Here is a 24,764-nt window from a genome sequence, read left to right as displayed (position 1 = left end):
AGAATTGAAAACATCGGATATGATAGCGATTGCTGTCCCTGACATAATTAAAACTTCTTGGAAAAATCTTTAGGACTTCTGTGATGTGATATTTGTGCGTATTTGTGGGGGTGCACATGACAAAAACATGCACACAAGAGTTAGAAATTAAATCAACCCAACTCATAACAACAAATAATAATGTCATTTCAGTCTAAATCTCATACAGTAGTTTCTAAATTAACAGCCAACACAAGATAACGGCAAAAGGGCTAATAAATATGCATTTCTAAAATACAGCTGATCCTATTGTACTGCAGCTAACTGAAACTAAAAGAGCTTGTGTCATTGGCTTAGTAGCAGTAATATAAAAACTCATACACAAATGGAATGGTATACTTTTCCTGCTACACTTCTTGTGGCTATGGGACAAGAAAAGCCATGTTTGCCTACATAGTCCATATATTTAAGTTAAAACAAAATGTTAATTTCTGAGAGACAAAAGGCTCTCACGCTATAAAGCTATAAATATTTAGTACATCATACTGAGTAGCTGCAGAATTTTAAACAAGGTTAAAATGCAATCCAAATGGGATACAGACAACATCTTTACATTTAGTAATATAAATGGCATTATGGCATCTTTCAGTAAAATAATAATCTCAAATTAATAAATGTACACTTTATCCAACAATCCAATGAAATTATCCAAAAGCAGAATTTCTATTTTAAAAAGAGAGAAACACTGAATTATTCATGTAACACCCATTTAAAAAACAAACAAACAGAAGGAATAAGAACTACGGTATTTAGCTGAAGGAAATATTGCAACAAATTTTTAAAATTACTTATCTTTTGACTGACAGAGAGAAAACATTGTTAGTTTGTCCAGACCAGTGTTTTTCAAACAGTGCGCCGCAGCACACTAGTGTGCCGTGGGACATGGTCAGGTGTGCCGCGAGCCTGGCCTGGCTGGAGGTTCCCTGGCGGTGACAGCAAGTGAGCTTTTCGGCCCGGTGGGAGGGCACTGGCCACTGTTGCCTCTAAGATGCGTGGGCGTGCGCCCGCACAGCCATTAGGACCCCCCCCCCGCAGAAACTTTTGAGGTGGCACAAAGCCACGCAGTCCCGAATTGCTCCCTTCTCTGGCCAGCAAAACCGGCTGCCCAGGAAAGCGCCGCATTTGAAAAGCGCGCATTTAAAAAGCGTGTCGTTTCCCAGGCAGCTGGCTTGCTGGCTGGAGAAGCGAGCGATCTGGGACTGCGTGGCTTTGCGCCGTGACGACAACAACGGTGCCATGGCAGCCTTCAAGGGACGCCATTCGTGGCGCCCCACCAACCGTTCCTGCAGGTAGACGTCGGGCGCGCTACCGGGAGGCGGCGCGTGGCCGGGCGCTGAGCACCGTGGACACCTGGGAGGACGACGGGGTGAATGTGGCTGCTGCCTCTTAGCTGCAGAGCCGGACAGGGGTGGAGGCGAAGGCGATGGCGGCGTCCGCACTGGGGCCATGCAGGGTCGCTGGTCCAGGGGGCAGTGGACCGCCAAGCCGCCCTCAACTCTCTCTCCGCTCTCTCTCTTTCTCTCTCTTTTGCCGGCATGGTGTACGAGAGAAAGAGAGAGAGAGAAAGGAGGAAAGAGAGAAAGCAAGAGAGAAAGAGAGAGAAAGAAAGAGAGAAAGAAAGCAAGAGAAAGAGAAAGAGAAAGCAAGAGAGAGAGAGAGAGAGAAAGCAAGAGAGAGAGAGAGCAAGGGAGAGAGAAAGAGAAAGTGTGTGAAAGAAAAAGCAAGAGAGAATAAAAGAGATAGCAAGAGAGACAGAGAAAGAGAGAGAGGGGAAGAATGAAAGAGAGATAGAGAAAGAAAGAAAGAAAGAAAGAGGGGGGGAAGGAAGGAGAGGGAAAGACATAGAGGGAGGGAAGGAGGGAGAAAGAAAGAGCAAAAAAGAAAGGAAGGAAGAGAGGGAGGGAGAGAGAGGGAAAGAAAGAGGGAGGGAGAGAGAGAGAAATATTGCGAAAGGGAGGAAGAGAGGGGGGGTTTTGTCCAAATTTTTTTTAGCCCACCCACCCAATGTTCCCCAGGATTTTGTAAATGTGAATAATGTGCCGCGGCTCAAAAAAGGTTGGGAAACACTGGTCTAGACCAATGTTTCCCAACCTTTTTTGAGCCGCGGCACATTATTCACATTTACAAAATCCTGGGGAACATTGAGCAGGGGGGGGGGGGTGTAAAAAAAAGTTTGGACAAAAAATATCTCTCTTCCTCCCTTTCGCTCTATTTTTCTCTCTCCCTCTTTCTCTCTCTATCTCCCTTCCCTTCTCTTTCTTTCCCCTCTCTCTCCATCTCTCTTTGTTTCTCCCTTCCTTCCTCTCTTTTTTGCCCTCCTTCTCTCTCCCTCCTTCCCTCTCTCTGTCTTTCCCTCACCCTCCTTCCCCCCTCTTTCTCTCTCTCTCTTGCTTTCTCTCTCTTGCTGTCTTTCTCTCTTTCTCTCTTCCCCCTCTCTCTTTCTCTCTCTCTTTCTCTCTCTCTTTTGCTTTCTCTCTTTCTCTCCCCCCTCTCTCTTGCTATCTCTCTTTCTCTCTCTCTCTTTTGCTTTCTCTCTTTCTCTACCCCCTCTCCCTCTCTCTTCTCTCTCTCCCTCTCTTGCTATCTCTTTCTCTCTACCCCCCTCTCTCCCTCTCTTGCTATCTCTTTCTCTCCCCCCTCTCTCCCTCTCTCCTTCTCTCTCTCCCTCTCTTGCTATCTCTTTCTCTCTCTTTCTATCCTCCCCTCTCTTCCTCTCTCTTCCTCTCTCTACCTCTCTCGCTATCTCTTTCTCTCTCTTTCTCCCCCCTCTCTTCCTCTCTCTTCCTCTCTCTCCCTCTCTTGATTTCTCTTTCTCTCCCCCCTCTCTCCCTCTCTCTTTCTCCCAGTAGCCGTGGGGGACGGCAGGGTGATCAGCTGTGAGGTGGAGTCCAGAACGGAGGCACAGACCGCGGTGGCTAGACGCCGTACATTTCTGGCGTTGCGCTGGGCATGGACGTGGGGCTTGAGCCTCCGTCCTGGTCCAGCCAGCAGGCAAGTGCCAGCCACGCAATTCCAGCATTTCCAGCCGCCGCTGTCGGTGCCTCTGTTCCTCTGTTCCGGAGCTCTGCCTCACAGCTGATCACCCTGACGTCGCCCCACGGCTACTGGGAGAAAGAGAGAGGGAGAGAGGGGGGAGAGAAAGAGAAAGCAAGAGAGGGGGAGAGAGAGAGGGACCACCCTGCCACCGCCCCACGGCATGGCTCCTGCCCGCTGCCGCCGCCATCACCCTCCCGCTGCGCGCCGCTCTCCCGCTGCCGCTGCCCTCCCACCAAGCCCCAAAGCTCACCTGCTGACAGGGAAGCTCCAGACGGGCGGGGCGCCGCAGCTGCTGGAAAACTTGGAAGGCGCAAAGAAGCAAGCTCAGCTTCCGGTCTCATAACTTTTTTCTCTTCGTAAAAAGTTGCGAGACCAGAAGCTGAGCTTATTTCTTCGCGGCACACCTGACCATGTCTCGCGGCACACCAGTGTGCCGCGGCACACCGGTTGGGAAACACTGGTCTAGACTACCTCTGGAATTTTAAATAATTACATTTTATTCTTAAAATTAAAATATTTTGGGTATTTAAATAAGCATTTGTAATACATATCTTTAAATGGTGCTAATTTAGCAAGGAGGAGAAAACTCTCCCCCAAGCACCAACTTTAATGTAATCTTAACTGGTAAATGACTCTAATCCTTGCAAAACATCACTACTGACATTTGAAATATTGTTAAATTTAAGCCAAGAAAAATAGCTAAAAGAGCAAGCTGTTTTACGTACAAGGTAAAAGGAACTGATTTGTAATGTCACCATCTGTCAAACTAATGAATAAGGGAGAAAAATGTATCTCATCCATCATGATAAAATCAGAAGTACGGTAATAAGAATCTCTAAGCACAAAGCATATCTGCAACTGAGGAACAGGCTGATTTGGAATAGAAGGGAATTACCAATTAACCCAGAATGAGAATAGACATTTAGCAAATTATCTTTTATTTCAAATTTGGCTACTCAATCCAATGCAATGCATTTGCAAGAATGCCTGCCTGTCCTGATGCTGCCAGTATCTGGAGTGAAATGGTCTTTGAGACCGAGGCAGCTCAAAACCACTGTCTGGCCCTCTATATATGGAGAGAGAGAAAAATAAGGGAATGGGCATGAATCAGCCCTCCGAGACATGGATGGCAGGACCTTACGCTGGTCTCTGGGCTCTGCTAAAATGGGCTCCAGGGAGGCTCCAAACAGCTTATCCCTGGAATACGGGGCTGATGCCTGGCCAATGGCGAAGCCACAGGAGACGTTGGGATGCTATGGATGAGCCAACGGACTTGGCTGCGAATCTCGCCGCATTTAGAGTGACATCCGCTAACAATTCCACTGCCGCCACTATCTTGTTGAAATCCTGATGGGACCTTGTGTCTGCAGCTGGAAAAAATTGCACTAGTTCCATGATGGCAAACCTTTGCCACGCGTCGCCCAGGTGGCATGTGGAGCCATATCTGTGGGGACGCAAGCCGTTGTCCTAGTTCAGCTCCAGCCTGCATGTGTGCACCGGCCAGCTGATTTTCTGCTCGCCCGACCCATGCTGCCCCGCTCCTCCCAGGAGTCTCCATGCTGCCTGTTTTGGATGCCAGGTAAGTTCAGGCCTCGCAATGAGTGTCTGGGATGGCGTTTCGGTCTCTGAAGGGCCTCTTGGGGGGGGAGGGGGAAGCTATTTTCATTCTCCTCAGGCTCCAAGAATGCCTCTGGAGCCTGAGGAGGGTGAAAAATGGGCCTACCAGGACCATCCGAAATTGGAAAATGGACCACCTCCAGCCTCTGGGGGGTGGGGTAGACAATTTTTGCCCTCCCCAGCTCCCAAAAAACCTCTGGAGCCTGGAGCAGGCAAGAAGCTGGGCCTTCCGGGAATCTGGGAAAGCCGCCCCGAGTCTGCAGAGAGGGGCGGCATACAAATCTAAATAATAAATAAATAAATAAATAAATAAATAAATAAATAAATAAATAAAGGGCCTTTCTAGCCTCCAGAGGCTTCAGGTAGGCCTGCTGGGCATAAAATGGTATTGCATGGGCATGTGCAGGAGAGTTACACGCCCATGTGTGGGGGAGTTGTGCATATATTTGTGGGGGGCAGGCAGTGCAGGGGGTGGTGGTCATGCCTGCATACTCAGAGTGAGTTGTGCATGCATGGGGGCACACATGATTTCGGCACCTGAGGAAAAAAAGGTTCGCCACCACTGCACTAGTTGATAATTATCAGGCACAGTTTAAGAATTTGCTAGTAAATTTTTAAATCTCCAATAATGTAGTGTTTGAATATCTAAAGCAGTGTTTCCCAACCTTGGCCACTTGAAGATATCTGGACTTGAACTCCCAGAATTCCCCAGCCAGCAAATGCTGGCTGGGGAATTCTGGGAGTTGAAGTCCAAATATCTTCAAGTGGCCAAGGTTGGGAAACACTGATCTAAAGGACACTTATAAATCTGCCCAAATCTGCAAGACCTCTTCTGAACTGCTCTTTTATCACAAGTTCATTCACCTGGTATTGAGAGGAAGGGCTTTCTCCTCCACTCATATATACAATGATTTTTTGTGGCAGTTACATTTAGCGCCCATATTCTTTAGGTGTGAAAAATCTGAGGTGTAACTCTTTCCTCAAAGATTCTCAAACTTTCTGTATTTTAATCACTGTTAATTGACCTCTAATAATCATTTTAATAGGAAAAGTTGATGGATGGATGGATGGATGGATGGATGGATGGATGGATGGATGGATGGATGGATGGATGGATGGAATTCCCCTTGTCCAGGACAGATAAGATTTTATAAATTCTGGAGGCAACTGAATTTATTGTATTACTGACAAATCAGCTTGCTGTAGTATTTCAAGGTATCAGATTAGAAACCAGAAAGTTGAGTTCTAGCCCTGCCTTAGCCACAAAACCATAGCTAGGTGATTTAGGGACAGCCACTCTTTCTTAACCTTAGGAAGAAGGCAATGTCAAACCACTTCCAAAAATGTTGCCAAGAAAACTGCAGGGACTTGTGTAGGCAGTAGTCAGGAATCAAGACTCTCCCATAGCCAAAGCCATTTTGTGTGTGTATATGTGTGTGTGTGTGTGTGTGTGTGTATACCAGTGTTTCTCAACCTTGGTGGTTTGAAGATGTGTGGACTTCAACTCCCAGAATTCCCCAGCCAGCGTTGCTGGCTGGGGAATTCTGGGAGTTGAAGTCCACACATCTTCAAACCACCAAGGTTGAGAAACACTGGTATATACATATGCATGTATATATATATATATATATATCATTTTTTAAGTGTTTGATAGACTCCGAACATAACATGGTAAAATAAAAAAGGTCACTAAAAATGTAGTCCATAGTCCTGAGGTAATTGGGAGTAAGGTAATTAAGGTAATTGGGACTGGTAACTCCACTGCTAAGTGACATAGTTGTAAGTGCAATATTATGTGATTGCACCAACTTACAATGCCAATTCTAGTAGTTCCAGTTGTGGTACATTCTGGGAGTCATTAACACTCAATGTCATGTGTCATTTACAACCTCTACTTGCTTGTCCATTGACTGTCAGAAGCTGGCAACAAAGGTCACAAACAGTGATCATGTAACTGTGAGATGCTAGTAGACCACTGTAGTTGTTATCTAGTTGCCAAGCACCCAAATTGTGATCGCATGACCACAGGGACACTCAACAGCTGCAATTTTGAAGACCAGGGATAAGTCGTCTTGTTCAACACCATTGCAACTTTGAATAGTCACTGAGCAAATGGTCATTAACGGAGGACCACTTGTATTTTCTGTTTGAATTCAAGAAGAAAAGAATGGTGTCCTGAATTCATATCCTAAACAGAATTCTTAAGCTACTTAAATATTTAATAGATTTCTGAGCCTTTGAGATCACCAATTTTTAAAAATAAAGCCTTTAGCATTTCTGGAAACTTTTCATGTTCTCAAAAACATCAGAACTCTTAGATCTGTCTAACAAGTACAATTATAAATTGATAATTGCACTTGCCCTTAATAGATTTTCAACATAGTTTGAATTCACAAACTCTTTAAAAACCCACCTTTGCCGCCAGGCATGGGGAAATTGATTGCCCTTGGCCACTCCGTTTTATGTATGGTTTGTTTGGGTTGCATGAATGTTTTTAATCAAGGGCTTTTTTAACTGTTCTGCTTTTTTTAATCATTGGATTTGTATTTTGTTTTCCTGTTGTGAGCTGCTCCGAGTCTTCGGAGAGGGGCAGCATAATTAATAAATTAATTAATTAATTAATTAATATTTGCTCATGCTTCAGCCAAAAGGCACCCAGATCCATTTTGCAAAGTAATAAAAATAAGAAAGTCCTTGGCATTAGTTCTAAAAACTTTTTAAAAAATGAAATGGAACTTAATATTGTTACTGAGGGAAAAGTGAAATTTAGCATTGTTTTAAAATCTTAAATGTTTCGTGACCAGAGGTTCAGTGACCAGGAAAACATTTTTCTTTGTTACAAAAGAGGCCTTTCAAGGTTCTTTAAAAAAAGTGTTTCCTAGCAACCCAGGAGGCAATGGCAATCTTCAATTAAGGTCCCCTCTGTAAGCAAGAACCAGCTCTTCAGTAAAACCAGCCACTGATTTTTTCACTAGTTTCTGTTTTTTGCTGTTGCTGTGAGCATATTTAATATTTTGAGTCAACAGGTCTGGGGATTATGAAAAAAGTGGTAGGATTTACAGCTGTAACTCTGCAAAAAAAGCAAAGTACAAGAAACAATGTTCTATTACCGCCCAAATTCTTTTAACACAAAAGCTTCAGATGTTACATGAGCAACAACTGCTCCCCCTCCTCCACTATAAATCCTATTTGGAAGGAATTACAGCTGTATCAATTCATAATCCACAAAGCAGAATATCAGAGGCAACTTCAAGAGAAGCAGAACCGCTGGGTGCATTTCTCAAATCCCTGTCACCACCAGATGTTCTTCACCCCTCTAGGCCTCTTTGTGACACTCCTGACAGGCAGACTGTTCTTTGTTTCACTAATGCTGTAAAGTCATCTTTAACACCATGAACTTCTATTGCCCACCGAAGAGTAACCAATACAATATTTACAAGACAAGAAGAGAGGATCTCTCATAGCACTGCTTTTTTAGGAGCAATCGCATTATTGGGATGTTTTGTTAAAGGACATTCTAATTGAATGTCAGGCTATTTTAAAAATCCAACTATTAACCTGGCCCAGGTTTGCTTTGCTTTTCAAGGTCAGCTATATATTGCCAGCTGCTGTGATTACTAGATTATTAGTGGAATATGGACGGAAGTAGATCTTCAACTGAAAACTGATGTAGAGTCTGTCATGCCAGGCAGCTATGGGGGCAGCCACAATAAAAATAAAAATAGAAAAAGAATGGCCTATGTCCAACCAGTCCTCTCTTTTAACTCTTCTGGCAGTTTATTAGTATTCTAGGCCCACTAATTAACTTAGCATTGATTATACTATTCTGGGGCCTTCCCTTAGAGTTTTTGCGGTTCTATATAATTCATATACCGTATTTTTTGGAGTGTAAGACTTACGTTTTTCCTCCCTAAAAGAGGCTCACAATTTGGGTGCATCTTATACCCCCCCCCACACCCTAACTAGCTGCTAATGATCTTCCCAGCTCTTATCTTATTCATTCATTCATTCATCATTCATTCATTCATTCACTCATTCGATTTTTTTTAAATGCCGCCCTTCTCCTTAGACTCAGGGCGGCTTACAACATGTTAGCAATAGCACTTTTTAACAGAGTCAGCATATTGCCCCCACAATCCGGGACCTCATTTTACCCACCTCGGAAGGATGGAAGGCTGAGTCAACCTTGAGACGGTGATGAGATTTGAACTGCTGACTTACAGATCTACAGCCAGCTTCAGTGGCCTGCAAGCTCTTTCATTGTTTCTCTCTGCAAAGAATGTTTTCCAAGCCCTAAGTCTTTGCAGGGTTTTTTTCATTTCTCTAACTTGTTCCAAATAAGTTTCTTTCCAGCTCTAACCAGGTGCTAACCATGTTCCCAGCTCTTACCAGCTTGCAGGCTCTTTCATTGTTACTCTCTGCTAAGAATGTTTTCCAAGCCCTAAGTTTTTGCAAGGTTTTTTTCCATTGCTCTGAAGCACTTCTTTCCAAGTGCTAATGATGTTCCCAGCTCTTACTGCTTTGCAAGCTCTTTCACTGTTACTCTCTTGGAATAAAGTTTTTTTAAAGCCCTAACCAGAGGATGAAATAATGTGCTAGCCAGATGAATATCTGGTAGGGAGATTCTTTTCCCTATTTTCCTCGCCAAAACTAAAGTGCGTCTTATACTCCGGTGCGTCTTAGACTCTGAAAAATACGGTATACAGTACTTCAACTATTTTCCAAGCCTGATGTGTGTTTCTATTTGAAAGGAAAAGTAATTTAGCTATGTGAACTTCAAACATACAGAAAGTCAGGTAAGATGAAACTAGTCCAAACTGAACAAAAAAAAAATGATAAAAGTTCAATACATAAATTTAAATTTTACTATTTTACTGGATTAATAAAATCATTTATTTAGAAATGGGCATTTATGAACTATACAAAGGAAAATATATCCTTTAAAGAAAATTATCGCATGTGACTGCTGGACCCGCTCCTTCAGTACGGAGAAATGGGCATTTATGAACTATACAAAGGAAAATATATCCTTTAAAGAAAATTATCTTCTCTGTGTGGCAATCGCTGAATTTCATATAGGAATATTTCAATGCAATGCAACTAAGGTGCATGTGCTGATTTTACTATTAACCCCCCCCCCCCACACACACACACACATAAATACAAAACATATTGCATTGGGACTAAATTATGAGGCAGAGAGAATCCTATTGCTGAGAAGTTTGAAAGTACAAGAAATAAAACTTTCAAGAAATATGACTATTTATTCTTCTTTTATATATTTTGCAATTTCTGGACAGGGAGTCTCTACTCACAGTCACTCATACCCTTATCACCTCAAGGTTCAACTACTGCAATACTCTCTACATGGGGCCACCTTTGAAGAGTGTTCGGAAACTTCAAATCGTCCAGAATGCAGCCACGCGGGCGGTTAGGGGCCTTCCAAGACACAACCATATTTCTCCAGCACTCCGCACTGGCTGCTGATTAGTTTCCAGATGCAATTCAAAGTGTTGGTTATGACCTATAAACCCCTACATGGCATCAGACCAGATTACCTCCAGGACCGACTTCTGTGCCTAAGTCCCAGCAACTGGTTACGTCCTACAGAGTTGGCCTTCTCCAGGTCCCATCAACTGGATAATGTCACTTTGAGGGGCCTAGGGGAAGAGTCTTCTCTTTGGGGGCCCCGGCCCTCTGGAATCAGTTCCCCCCAGAGATTCGCACTTCCCCCATCCTCCTTGCCTTCCGTAAAAGTTTAAAGACCTATCTGTGTCACCAGGCTTGGGGCCATTAGACCCTAGCCCCCTGGCCGATGACTGTAGTATGTCTCAATGTGTGAATGGGAATGAATGATTTTAAATGTTATTAGAGTTTTTAATTTTTTTTAGCTATATTAATTGGATTGTTTAGATATGTATATTGTATATTCTTTTGTTATGGTGTGAGCCGCTGAGTCATCTGAGAGGGGCAGCATACAAATCAAATCAAATCAATCAATCGATTATCATGGATTTTTATGTATATCATTTATACAAGTAGTCATGGATTACAAAGTATACAAGCCATTTTAATGTATATGCAATTCAATGCAACCAATTTTTACAATTATAATTCCATCTCAGAATCTTGCTTTTCAATATTAATTTATGTTGCCATTTATCCAAAACATCCCCCTAAACAGAGACAAGAGATTGTACTGTCACCAAATCATAGTAAACATTCCATAAAGGTCAATAATGTATTTCTAGATTACATAACAATATAAACATTTGACAATGTTAATTAACATACATGAAAACAACTAAGGTAACCACACAAAGCAAATACCTATTAGGCAACAGCATGGAGTGGACTGACAATAATGAACTCACACTGCACATGGACAAAACAGACTCTAGTGCACAAACACAGAATGCTTGTCCTTAGGATCTTTAAAGCAATCCAACTTAAGGAATCCATGGATTTACTTTTCCAGGAAAATAATTATCTTAATTCTTTTCACAGACCATCCATTATTTATCATGACATATATGGAACATACTAATTAAAAATAAGCTTAATTTTCAGATCAATTCCAAGATCAGACAAGTTATAAATACCCTACAAGAGTTATACTCACTATACATTGCATATAACTTATATATTAGGATATTGTGCCCATTAGAACTCTGATCTTTGGGCTTCTGGTCTAGCACTAGTGATTAATGGGTAGAGATGGATGGCAACTGACTATGCAACATCGTCCCTTGCTGAGCTGTTAAGACTTCACCTTGATATTGGCAGAATGTTTCCCTAAACTAAAGTCTGGGCACTATGGCCCTTATATGACTTGTGCACTCAACTCCCAGAATTCCTGAGACAGCAAGTCCACAGGTCATAAAAGGGCCATAATTCCCCACCCTTGCCCTAAACCAATGGTGCTAGGGGATTTCCAGCTGCCTTCTTGGGCAACATGAAATTTCATGGCTACCATGATAAGTCTGGTGTCACAAGCCTCTGCAAGGAGGGAAGACCTGTTTGATTGGTCTGTCTCCGATACCTAATGAACCTCTTTGGTTTTCATAGCGTGCTAGAAACTTTTCCAGAAGCATCATTGGCATTTCTAAGCTTGAAATAATAAGGCAGCAAGATACCCAAGTAGCCTCTCCTCTTTATGCAATCCGCAGTTGCTCCTTGGTTTATTTGAAGAATTCGAAAAGGTTGACAAAAGAGACATCTAGAGAGCTGCTGGCCAAAACTGAACAGCAAATCTGAATTTGACTGAACATGGATAAGACCTATTTCTCTGGAACAGGAGGCCTTGGTCACCTCCTGTTTGGATTACTGCAATGGAAGCTACACAGGACTACTTTAAAGACCACTTTTGTGGTTCCAAATGCTCCAGAATGCATCAGCTCAAGCAGTCATAAGCACTAAACAATCTGGCCATGAAACACCTCTGCTTTAAGAGCTAAAGTGGTTCCATGTTTGCTAGTGCAATTTATGGTGCTGGTTCTCACTTTTAAAAGCTTTTATGGTTTGGGACCTGGATTATCAACTTGCAGGTGTTTCTGCCAATCCATTAAAGATAGACAAGAGAAGACTCTTTCTAGATTCCCTCTCTTAGCAAGTGTCTAAATTTGAAATCTTGATTTGGACCTTTTTTGGTCACTGCTGACATCAGACAAGCTCCAATTCTCCCAAAGTTTCACAAGAACTAGCTTTTCACCAAATCTTGGTTATGTTCTCTCTTAAGAACAAATCCATACATGCAAATCAGTATTCCGTGTTGGCATTTTACTGTTAGAGCTATTTTTAAAGTTATTTAACTATTACTATGGTAGTAGTAGAGCTATAAACCACGTATAGTCAGGTATGACTAGAATTGTCCGTAAGCCAAGTACACTATAAACAAATACTATTTATATCCTGATTTTCTATATTATCAGTCAAATATGGTTTAAGATCATGTTTCTTTCTTTATTGCATATGACCAAACATTAATCAACTGAAAATTAGAAAATAAAAAATACAACAGCTGAAAAAAATGTGTAAAAAGTATTGATGTCAATGAAGCTGAAGCTATACAGAACTCTCAACACCTATATCATACAAATCTGTTGTCACAGTGAAGCTTTCAAATCTAAACAGTCCCTGACAATATTTAATATAATCAGTTAATATAATTGCCAGTATAATAAAGTGGTTTTACATATGACATTATGCTGAATAAATATATTCCTATTGAACATGCTTGGTTAATACTTGTGCACAGATTTTATTTATTATATCTATATCTTTCATTTGAGTACTTCTACATATGAAGTAGATTAGTGACCAATAACTTTGCAATAAATAAAATTTTGTGTGATGAATAAATCCCATGGCATTTGCCCATAGGAAAAGTGTTAAACCATTATTTCAGGTAAGTACTGTATAGCATGAACTAATAAGAAATGTTAGAACATCTACTAAAAATTACTTAAAAGAAATATTCTGAACTATGTAATGCTCAGACACCATTCTGTATTTAAGTTCAAAATGTAATGGCGATACTGTTCTAGTTTAATATTTATAAATGTAAACCTAACTCTAATCCTAACACTCTGAAAATAATAATATGCTCTTAAAACTGTTTCTTAACCTAGTACAAAACCTATGTGAGCAATCACCTAGCAGAACAAGGAACAGGACACAAGGTGTTGCAAAAAGCCATCTTTCTCACTTCTATAAACATTTATGCAATTTATTTGTAGCACTGGAAACAACTGGTGCAGACACAAGGTGCCAGCTTTATCAGTTAGTTCAGATAATGAAAAATACATTTATATATATTTATTATTAGAGTTGAAAGGGACCTTACAGGTCATCAAGTTCAACCCCCTGCTTGAGCAGGAAATCCTACAGCACCCCAGCCAAATGGCAGTCCAATCTCCTCTTGAAAATGTCCAAAGTTGGGGAGTTCACAACCTCCGCGGGCAGGCCGTTCCACTGGTTGATCGCTCTCACCATCAGGAAATTCTTCCTTATCTCCAGGTTGAATCTTCCCTTGGTCAGCTTCCAACCGTTGTTCCTCGTCCGGCCCTCTGGTGCCCTGGAAAATAGTGTCCCCCCTCCTCTCCGTGGCAACTCCTTAAGTACCTGTGTACAGCTATCATGTCCCCCCTAGCCCTTCTTTTTACTAGACTATCCATGCCCAGTTCCAGCAACCTTTCCTCGTATGGCCTGGTCTCTAGTCCCCTTATCATTTTAGTTGCTCTTTTCTGCACCCTTTCCAGAGTCTCTATATCTCTTTTGAAGTGTGGTGACCAGAACTGGATGCAATACTCCAGGTGTGGTCTGACCAGGGCCTTATAGAGTGGTATTATTACCTCTCTGGTCTTGGAGTGTATCCCTCTGTTCATGCAGCTTAGGATTGTGTTGGCTTTTTTAGCCGCTGCTGCACATTGCTGGCCCATGTTTAGCTGGTTATCCACCAAGACTCCAAGATCCCTTATGATCATCAGATGCCCCATTCTTTTCCCCCCCCTCTCTGTGATCTTCTTAAGATGTATCCAGCCATAAACATAAACTGTGCTACCGGCAGGACCTGGATGATAAACCTCCTTATTTTTATTACTGCAAAATTTGTGCTATGGAAACTAAGGCACATCACCTTCTGACTTGAATAATATGAAGAAGTGGGTGGAAATCATCCTAGCAGTTGACCTTTATGATCAAGACATCCAAAATATTTTGAGCATGCAAAACCAAACCACCAAGCCTCCTACACCCCCATTCCTTCTCTGGAGCATTAGGATGACAGCCGTTTCTTTGGCTGCTGCTTCAGAGGAGCAGTCCAGAAGGAATGAACAGAAACTGGATGAGTTCAATATCTTATTTAATGGGCTAATGCCAACACTGAACTTGTTGTATAAGGATATAAGTAACAATGAGACACTGAAGGCGAGGAGGAGGGGGATGCTTTGTATTTTAATAAAAACTTGAATTGGGCAACCTTTAATTATATACATTTAAACATGTAAATTTGGTCAACTTCCAAAGCTATTAAAATTTTCAGTCTATTATTTAATGGACATAATATATTATGCTACAGCATTCTAATTTATGAATGTATTTATCTAACTTTAAAACTTGTTTCACAAATTATATGAAAACTCACCAGACATTCCAAATGTATACCTATTATAATTTGGATATAATATTGAAAAGTTTATGTTTGAGAATGAGAAAATATTTCATTTGCTAATATCACAGATAAGTACCTTTTGGACAGTCAAGAAGAATGCTAGTCATCATTTTGGAATATGAATATTCGTGAATTCTTCAGAAATATCTATCCTAAACTATAACTATACAAACATCCCAACTGTCATTAACGTCTTCTTGGAAAAACAATATCCAAACATAATACAGAAAATACTCCACTTCTAAAGCAGATTATTAATACATATTGAAAGTCTTCGGAGAGGGGGGGGCATACAAATCTAATAAATAAATAAATAAATACAAATCTAATAAATAAAAAATCATTTTAAATACAGTTCTTTTAAGTACTAGAACAATATCTTACAGGATCAGATCAAAAACCTATTCAGTTCAACACGTTGTTGCTAAACCACCCATATCCAAATCATACAACTAATAGAAACCCCACAAAAGATAATTTTATACAACCCCCCCTCCATTGCCATGGTTTCCATCTACATAGCCTAGGCTTTCTCCCCCCTCCCTTGATCAAATATTTTGCTTAAAGTGCAGTGGAATAGGGTTTGGTGGAGTAGGTGCTGAACCCTTTAGAGAAGTGCTGATAATCAGGTCTTTGCTGTATTATGTTTCTCTTGGGTTGGATATGCCTCTTAGGCTTGGCAGTGGGAAGATGTGTAGATATTGAAAAGATGGTCATGAGGAGGAATGGCAAGAGACAGTGTTTAACCAGTGATGGTGAACCTATCTGCTGGCCATATCTGCTGGCACCATGAGCTGTTGCCCTAGCTCAGCTCCAAAGTGCACATGTGTGCCGGCCAGCTGATTTTTGGCTCACACAGAGGCTCCCAGAGGGCATTTTTGGCTTCTAGAGAGTCTCCAGAGGGATGGGGGAGAGCATTTTTACCCTTCCCCAGCTGCAGGGAAACCTCTGGAGCTTGGGGAGGGTAAAATACGAACCTACTGGGCCCACTAGAAGTTAGGAAATAGACCATTTCTGGCCTCCAGAGACCTTTCTGGCCTCCTCTGGCTGGGAGAAGCTGTTTTCTCCCTCCCCAGGCATTGAATTATGGGTGTGGGCACTCACGCATGCACGATAGCGCAAATGCATGCTCTTTCTGCACACGAGAGACAAAATGTTTGCCATCACTGCTCTAGGCTTTTACCATCTCGGATTTAATAAGGGTTCATCTTTGATTCTTGATAGGATGGCACTTTCTTGGACAGAGCTTGTATACTTTGGGGGCCCTCTGGGACTCTTATTGTAAGTTTGAAGGATAGGTGGCAGCCATGGCTAAAGGAGCCTTTGCACAGATCAATCTTTTGTGCCAACTGTGTCATTTCCTAGAATAGGACACCTTGTTCATAGCCAGTCATGCACTGGTTACTTCCCATTTGAATTATTGTTATGTGATGTACGTAGGCTGCCCTTGAAATATTTGCATCACTTTCAATCCCTCAACAACATCAGAAACCTCAACAGCAACAGGTTAGATTTATTTATTTATTTTATTTATTTATTGGATTTATAGGCCGCCCCTCTCCACAGACTGGGGGCGGCTAACAACAGTAATAAAACAGCATATAATAATAATCCAATACTAGATAGATCCTCCAATCTATCAGGAAGATACACCAGATCCAGAATGCAGTGGTAGGCACACTTATGGGTGGGCACATGGTTCACTCTACTAGGTTGCTGCTGCTGTTATTATTGCATGGGCTTCCAGTTTCTTTCCAGCTACAATTCAAGGTGCTGCTTTATCAACGTTAAAAAAGCCTGAATGACACAGGGCCAAACTATTTGCAGGACTGCCTCTCCCTGAGAGTATCTGCTCGTTTACATCAGATGGGATAGAAACACTCTAGGTTCATTACCTTAAATGACATCTGGTCAGGAGTGAAATTCTCCCGGTTTGCTCGTGCTTGTTGGTCATTGGAGAGCTGGTTGCAAAGGCAGCACAAGGCTCTGCCCACTCACCATTTGGGTTCTTTTACCCTTTGCACATGCGCAAAGCGTTTTGTCCATGCAGAGGGCAAAAGTACCCAAATGGCAGCGTCTGGGTGGGCGGGCGGAGCCTCGCGCTGCCTTTGCAACCAGCTCTCCAATGACCAACAAGCACGAGCAAACCAGGAGCACTTCATCCCAGCATTTGGTAGGAAGTATATCACCTCTACAGCAGCCTCAGTTCTATAGAAGAATACTGAGTTTCTGCAGGCTGCCTATCCTCCTAACCTTCCAGAAAGCTTGAAGAGCAGGCTTACTCTTCCCCAACTATAGGGTTAGGGTGAGGATGGATTCCAATAAATTTAAATGCTGTTGTATGGAGGAGTTTCAAAGTGCCAAGATTTTTTTGATCCTGGTTCTATTGTCTTTTTTTTTTGTTTTTTTCTGAGCAGCCCAGACTTTATAGTACCTAAGAAGGTTGACAATATAAACCAAATAAACAAATAAATAAAATATAAATTCAAGAATTTCTCCATAATTTGTGCCAGTATTATCCACCATGAAAACAAATTGCCTTGTATGCAAGACGATCAGTTTTTTGTTCCAGATTTGTTTTGTATTATTATATAAGTCTAAACACCCATACATTTACATTCCCAATTTGTAGTTACACAAGCATCAATTATAATTTCATGATTTATCAGGCTCCAAATGTTTAGGAACTAAGCCAGCTTGATCTCCTACCAGCCAGCTTCCCTGAAAAAGTATACTGTCAGCACTGTTGCACAAATCTTTTGTGGACCAGGTGCACTAATATTAGAACCATGAATCACCTTATCCAACTGATATACAATAGTCATGGACAAAGAACACTTCTTCACACTACAACTGTATGATTAATCTATGGAAATTACTGGCACACAAAATATGCCATAAGCCAAATTCAGATCACAGAGGTTTATCAATGCCTCATGGCCATGATAATTGTGGCCAATCCATATTTTAAGAAAATGCATCAATAAACATTGTTGAATTTTGTCCCATTGCCATCACGTTCTCTTATAGGCTTTTCACAAGCTTTGGGGTTTCTCAGAAGAACTTGCCTGACCTACATTGAAAATAAGAATCCTTAGATTGGTTCAGCAAAAGTCTGCAAAGTGATCCAATACTGTATAGATTTTTATATGAAAACACTGTCCTACTTCACTGAAGCGGTGATTCTCTGTGCTATTAATTAGGAGTATTTCAGTGAAATTTGTTTCTGAAACACAATATGCAAGGTAGGACTGTCTAATAAGGCTGTGTAATGCTTCAGCATGTGTAGAATCATGACCATAGCACTCACTGGTGACTCACTCAAAAAGACTGTCTACAGGACTATGCTGCTGTGAAGTTCTTGAAACGAAGTCTCCTTTAACAAGATGCAGCCAGGTGCTGTATTTGTACCGTACTCACATTCATTCTAAAAGTGCCCCCCTCCAAAGCTAAACCCAATCAAAATAAACAATGCCCCTGCTGCTGAAGATTAGGCTTGAAAAACCTCTAGCTATGTCCCTTCTACCTATTTTTAATTCCCATTCTGCTATTAATAAAAATAAAAGCACAGCCATAAAAGAAGGCTATGCAAATTCCTCTGTAGTGTGCTTGGAGAGAGGGTTAAATCAAAGCATGAGAAGACAAAAAAAGGGTGAATGGAACAAGGGTAATAGGTTAATGCAATTTAATTTCTATTCAAATGGAACGAAATTAAATTAACTGATTACAGTTAACATTGTCATTCCTTATGTAGCTGATTGTTTTTACAATCATGATAAGAGATAACAATTTGCAGAGAACTGGGGTAGAGGTTCAGGGAATCTCCACATATGCATTTATTGGATTGCATGCAGTGCTGGGCATGCATTAAGGCTTGTTGTGGCAAAGTTTCACAAACCTATGAGAAAGAATCATTCTTTCTCATAGGTTTGTGAAACTTTGCCACAACAAAATTTCCTTCCTTCATAGGAAGGTAGATCTGAAAACAACCTGACATATTATTCCCAACAGTCTTAATATTTGCACCACTTTCAATCACTCAACAACATCAGAAACTTCAACAGCAACAGGTTAGATAGATACTCCAACTTATGGGGGGGGGGGGGAGAAACTGCTTTCTTTTCAGCACTTGATAGAGGACACCATTATTGAGCTAGCATTAAACAGATTGGTTTACACGCTGCCTAACTCCAAATGACTTGATGTGCTTTGCCAAAAAGGCGATGCAACAATAAAACAAAAAGAACCCAAGCCATGTGAATCCTCAAATTAAAAAAAAAAACCTTCTTCCAAATTCCACATTAATCCAAGGTCTGGAAAAAAAACAGCCAGATTTTCAAAGAGGTCTGGAACATCAAGGTGGAATTCAGGTATGTTGGAGGGATGGGTGTTGCAGTTCCAGAGGGCAGATGCTGTGATCGAATGTTTACTGTTTAATTATAAACACATACCTTCTGGCGCAAGAGACCCCTCCCCACACCCATTCCACTTGGACAGTCCAGAAGGGTGCTACAATTAATGGTATCAAAAACCACTGAGAAATCAGAGCGCCAGGAAAGATGCATCGCCCTCATCTCAGCTCCATCAAAGGATATCAGCAAACAGGACAGATGCTGTATTTATAAAATACCCTAATAGCAATAGCATTGAGATTATTATACTGTTTCACAGTGTTTTAGAGCCCTCTCTAAGCAGTTTACAGAGAGTAAGAATATTGTCCCCAACAATCTGGGTCTTCATTTTACTGATCTTGGAAGGATGGAATGCTGAGTCAAACTTGAGCCTACTGAGATTCGATCTGACAAACTGCCGGCAGCTGGTGATCAGCAGAACTAGCATGCAGTACTGCACTCTAACCACTGCACCACCAAGGCTCTTAATCTGAAACCCAACTGAAATAGGTTCAGATAATCTATTTCTTCCAAACTTCTATGGAGCTGCAAGTTCAGTCATCTTCACAACAAGAGACTAGATGAAAATTGTCCAAAATTGGGTACAGCAATAGCTTCTTCAGGAAGCGGTACAAAGGAAAGTCATACATACAAGGAATTCACCTTACTTTCTTTTGTCAAAATGTGACTACTTATTTTGTTATCCATTCTGTACTGACAGTATAGAATGGTGGATTCTTAAAAGAAGGCATTTCCTGAGTACCTGCTGGTGAGAAGTAACATGAATCAACAGGATGTTATCCAAGTGAGAAAAATAATTGCTTGGGAATTACGAAGATTAACGTAACACTGACAGTCAGCTGGAAGCCTGAAAATATCAGAGCCATGAAATAATTTTCATTCTCACTTCCCAAGACCAATTCCAAGTAATGCACATTTGTTATGCAATGCAGTACAGTGCAAAGAAATGATCACACAGAGTTCACAATTAGATTCCAGAAAACGGTAGTTTCAAGCAATCCATAATAGGTTCCATCTTAATGTTACTGAAGTTCTGGTTTGTGATGTAATAAAAGGTTATCTTATCAATTTCAGCTGTTCTTCGGTAGAGATAACTGATTCTAAGATTAAATACTACAGATTCCTGTTAATTCCGCTCTCCAGTCATGAAAGTTCCCTGAGCTGCCTATGACAAGCCACTATTCTTATCCTTAATCATTACATACAAACAACATGGTATTGCACAGAATAAAATAAGAACTGGTTAATATTTTCTTACAGAAAATCTGAAACTATAAAGAAAGATACAAACAACGAAGCACTGCATATTTTCAGGAAATACAAGGAGTTCAGGTGAAGTCAGTAACCTGAATAGCAAACATCATTTCTATAGTGATAGATTGGTGTAAGAATCCAAATTGAGCAAACACTGAAAACAGATTCACTTTCCATGGACCCAGTTCTTGAGACTAGACTTTTATTCTTTCCAAATAATCACCAGTTAAACACACAATTAGAAAGTCATTTTCTGGATACTTTTTAGACTGCATTTCCAACACCCTGCTTTAAAAAGAAGCAGAAAAAAATGCTTTTTTTTTCAACTACCTCAGTTTTATGTATTTTTTCCCTGCCTGTTGAAACTTGGTGGGGAATTAACTAGTTATTTGCACTTGAAATCAGAATTAACCTTGACAAAAAATACAAATCATCATTCTACTATTGCAATATTTAGTGAAAACTGTATTACAAATGAATAATACGAACAAAAGGTATGAAGAGTGAGAAATTAGTTAACCTTGCAAACAATAGACTCCAAACAAATTCATAAAAATTGGAATGTAAACTTATTTACAATGCACTGTATTAGATCTGATTAACAAATTTAGTACACTTGAGTGTTTTTAACATAAGTTAACATAAGCATCCAATTTATCGCATCAGTGAAATGAATTTCAAAATAATAAAGGTCTTTTTCTTCTCTTTGTCCAAATGTTCACATCTGAATCTATTTCCTTAGTAGCACTTTAGGGCTGAAGAATTCATTTAAATGCATTTATGCAATCTATACTGCAACACACCACATTTTATATTTTTAAAGGAAACCTGCACCCCCTTCCTTTAGAGCAATTATCCCCGTTGGAGCACGCCTGCAACAACCACTTGAAAATATACTGGCTTCAGAATTTTCCCTTGTAAAGAAAAAGTAGTAGATAGATTGAGGGATATTCATGCTAAAAGAACACAAGAACTACACCCCTGATCTGTTGCACACCGCCTTTAGACTATGACCCAATGAATTTCTGAATAAGCTCACACAGGATGGACCTGTGGCATGTTGAAATGTTATTTACCATATGAATGCTACAAAAAACGACCCTGGAAAAGATCTTCCGGGGGACGTAAAAGAACAGGTTTCGATGCATTTCAGTGCATAACAGCCAACATTTGTTGCAAGAGGGTAATAATAATAATAAGTAACTGCCTATTTCGGGAATTCCTGTTCTGCAAAGGCAAAAATAAGATTTCGCCTTCTACAAAAACCGACTCGCAACCCTGTTTGGCTGACCGCAGAGCAATGGTAACAGGGTGCTTTTCGGGTTGATAAAAGGGTTAGTCTTACTTTACCAAAAAGGGCATCTAAAAAAAGCCAACCGCTCTTGCAGAAACAACAAGACAGGCGGAAGCTGCAAGAAAGAAAAAGTTACTGAAAAGGCAGGCGAGGCAGCTGTAGGAAAGGGAGGAGGGAGGGGTGGAAAAACACGAGCAACATTCTCTTTTGCTAATGCATTAATTTTTTTGGCAGCCCCGTTGGAGTCTGACCTGCTTGCCGAGCAGCTGCACTCCGGCTTTGGCTCCTCCATGGCTCCGACGGAGGAGGAGGCGGCGGCGGCGGCGTCTTTCATGCGTGCACCAGGGCAGGCATGGCAACCCGCAGCTCCTCTTCCGCAGCCCGGCCAGAGCGAAGGAGAGCGGGGCGGGGGGAGCAGCCGACCGACAAAAAAAAGCAGCGATGTCACTCGCACGCTCACTCGCGACCCGGCTGCAGGGAGCTCCAGCCGCGCCGAGCTGGCCGTGCAGCCGCCATCTTGGAAAGAGGCTCCAAGGGGAGCGAAGCCGGGAGCATCGCTCGTACGGAGAGCGTCTAGGGACAAAGCCCTCCACAAGGCGCTCTCGTTCGCTCCCTCGGAACGGCAAGTGGAACGGGACGCCGCCCGGAAGGAAGAGGAAGGGAGCGTCCCATGCAGGAGCGGAGACGAGGCGGTGCGTGCAGAGGAGGAGGAGGACCGGACCTCTCTCGCAATCCCTTCCCTTTTGCAAATCCCCGGTTGCAGCCTCGCCGCCGAGCGCAAATGCCTACTCAGCTTGTGACTGGGCTCCTGTGCGGGAAGGCTTTCTTTATCTCAGGGATAAGGAGAGCTAGGTGAGGCTAAAAGTAGACTAAATAGCATAGGCGGGAGACGTGGATTTTACTTATTTATTTTTTGGAAGGCAGCAGTGGGGGAGAAAAAAAACACCAGGTGAGCGTCATAGCCTTGCAAATCAATGCTTGCCTCATTTACTCCGAGGCAGCGTCACTGACCTCAACAAGGCTTACTCATTGATACCGCTGGATAGTTACCTGCTTGGACGCAGTGGACTTTTCGTTTTTGTTTTTAATGTGAGCACTAAGAAAAGCGCCGCTCAATATTACATAGAAGAATAGAATTCTTTATTGGCCAAGTGTGATTGGACACACAAGGAATTTGTCTTGGTGCATATGCTCTCAGCCTACATTAAAAGAAAAAGATACATTTATCAAGAATCATGTGGTACAACACTTAATGATTGTCATAGGGGTCAAATAAGCAATGAAGAAACAATATTAATAAAAATCTTAGAATACAAGCAACATTTGTTATGCAATGCACATTTGTTATGCAATGCACATAATCTATGTCTTATGACTTATCCCATTCGGTTATGGGGTCTAAAGCACCATCAAATCTCCCCTGTTTGCTGTTTTTAGAAATGCAAATTTAAGGCTGTACAAGTATAACATTTATATTGAACAAGCAAAACAGCCCCTAAGTTATCTCTTGTGAGCATGAAAAACTATCCTGTTAACTACAGGAGTTATTGCACTTTCCCAACCTGATGTCCTTCAAATGTATTGGAACTGTAAACCCAATCTTGGCCCTGGATTTGAAAATCAAAATATTGCAGACACCAAACTTAACCAGACTAAGAAAAAAGGAAAAGTGCATATATAGTTCAACAGGTATTAAAAATCTAGTTAAGCACAATAACACAAAAGTATTGGCCTCAAGAAGGTACACTAATGAAATCATGCAATCCTTAGAATGAGTGTGCAATCAGGTTTTTTTATCCTTTCTTCTTTAAAAAGCCTTTTTCTGTAAACGGAAGTGTAAACTAACCAAAAGTGAGATGCAAATATGATTAACTTATTTGATATAACCCTGAAACAGTGAAATGAGAGATTTTTGTTTTTATGCAAAGGAATACTTCTTAGTAACCGTTACTGATACATTTTTTTAAAAACACTTTTTATCCCACCACTCTTATTTTTTATATATTAAGTCAAGGTAGGGAAAGGCTGTGTCTGTTTTATTCCACTACTGCAATCTTATGAGATAAGCTAGACAATTGGCCAAAAGTCACCCAATGAGCGCCTGTAACCAAGGTTAAACTAGAAATTGAGCTTCTATTTCTAATCCAATGCCAAAACACTATACTTAATTGGCTCTCTAATATGATCCAATCAAATGACTTTTTGCATTTGATTGGATAATACCTTTAAGGATATTGCCTTATACTCTTGACTTCTACAAGTTTGGGCTTTAAAAAACTTACTGTACTTGTGGCATGTTTTTATTAGTTTAGATTAAAATTTGGTTTAATGTGAAATCCATTAAGTAGATCATAGATGAACTTTCAAATGAAAAAAGTGTCCCTTTTTACAGGCAGTAGAATAAAGTAATTCACAAACCTTTTATAAAAAAAGCATGACTGCCTCTATTTACATCAATGTGATTATGATTATTTTTATTACTTTCATTTTAAATCACAAATGTAAAACTAGTGGAAGCTTTCAGTCTTTCATCCTTATTGCAGAGCACGGATTGAATGTTTATATAAATAAAAATAAACCTGAAACAAACAATGTGGATGTATACTTTCTGTCTAAGGTTATACAAGCCCTGAGTCTACAGAGAAGGGCGGTCTAGAGATAAAAATAATAAATAATAATAATAAATATCTACTATTATAATTAGATTCTCAAATATATTACTTGTAAGAAGGATTGGGGAAAATAAGAGCAACTTTAGCCAGCATTGCTGCAAATTATGATTGTTCATGTTGGTATACTGAATTACATCATTACATCATACAGCATACAAAGATATTGTTTTAATCATAATTTATTGAACAAGACAATAGCTTAGTTCATAGCTAAGCCATTAAGCAAATCACAATAGATGGGATAATGCAACATGCTTAGCTATAACTAC

At 40.9% G+C, this 24,764-nt stretch overlaps 1 protein-coding gene across 3 annotated transcripts in view; it reads right to left on the bottom strand.

Moving 5' to 3' along the window:
- MAP3K4 (mitogen-activated protein kinase kinase kinase 4) overlaps positions 1–22,240 on the bottom strand; it is an 84,163-nt gene extending 61,923 nt beyond the window's left edge. For all 3 annotated transcript variants that reach the window (XM_070733807.1, XM_070733809.1, XM_070733808.1), the window contains exon 1: positions 22,075–22,240. In XM_070733807.1, the coding sequence (XP_070589908.1) occupies positions 22,075–22,157 (83 nt within the window). In that variant the 5' untranslated portion in view covers positions 22,158–22,240. The remainder of the gene's footprint in view (positions 1–22,074) is intronic.
- Between the last annotated feature and the right edge of the window lie 2,524 nt (positions 22,241–24,764).

Source organism: Erythrolamprus reginae, chromosome 1 (assembly GCF_031021105.1).
Source record: "Erythrolamprus reginae isolate rEryReg1 chromosome 1, rEryReg1.hap1, whole genome shotgun sequence".
Lineage (NCBI taxonomy): Eukaryota > Metazoa > Chordata > Lepidosauria > Squamata > Dipsadidae > Erythrolamprus > Erythrolamprus reginae.
Note: the sequence above shows the minus strand (reverse complement) of the source record. Positions and strands in the feature narration are given on the sequence as shown.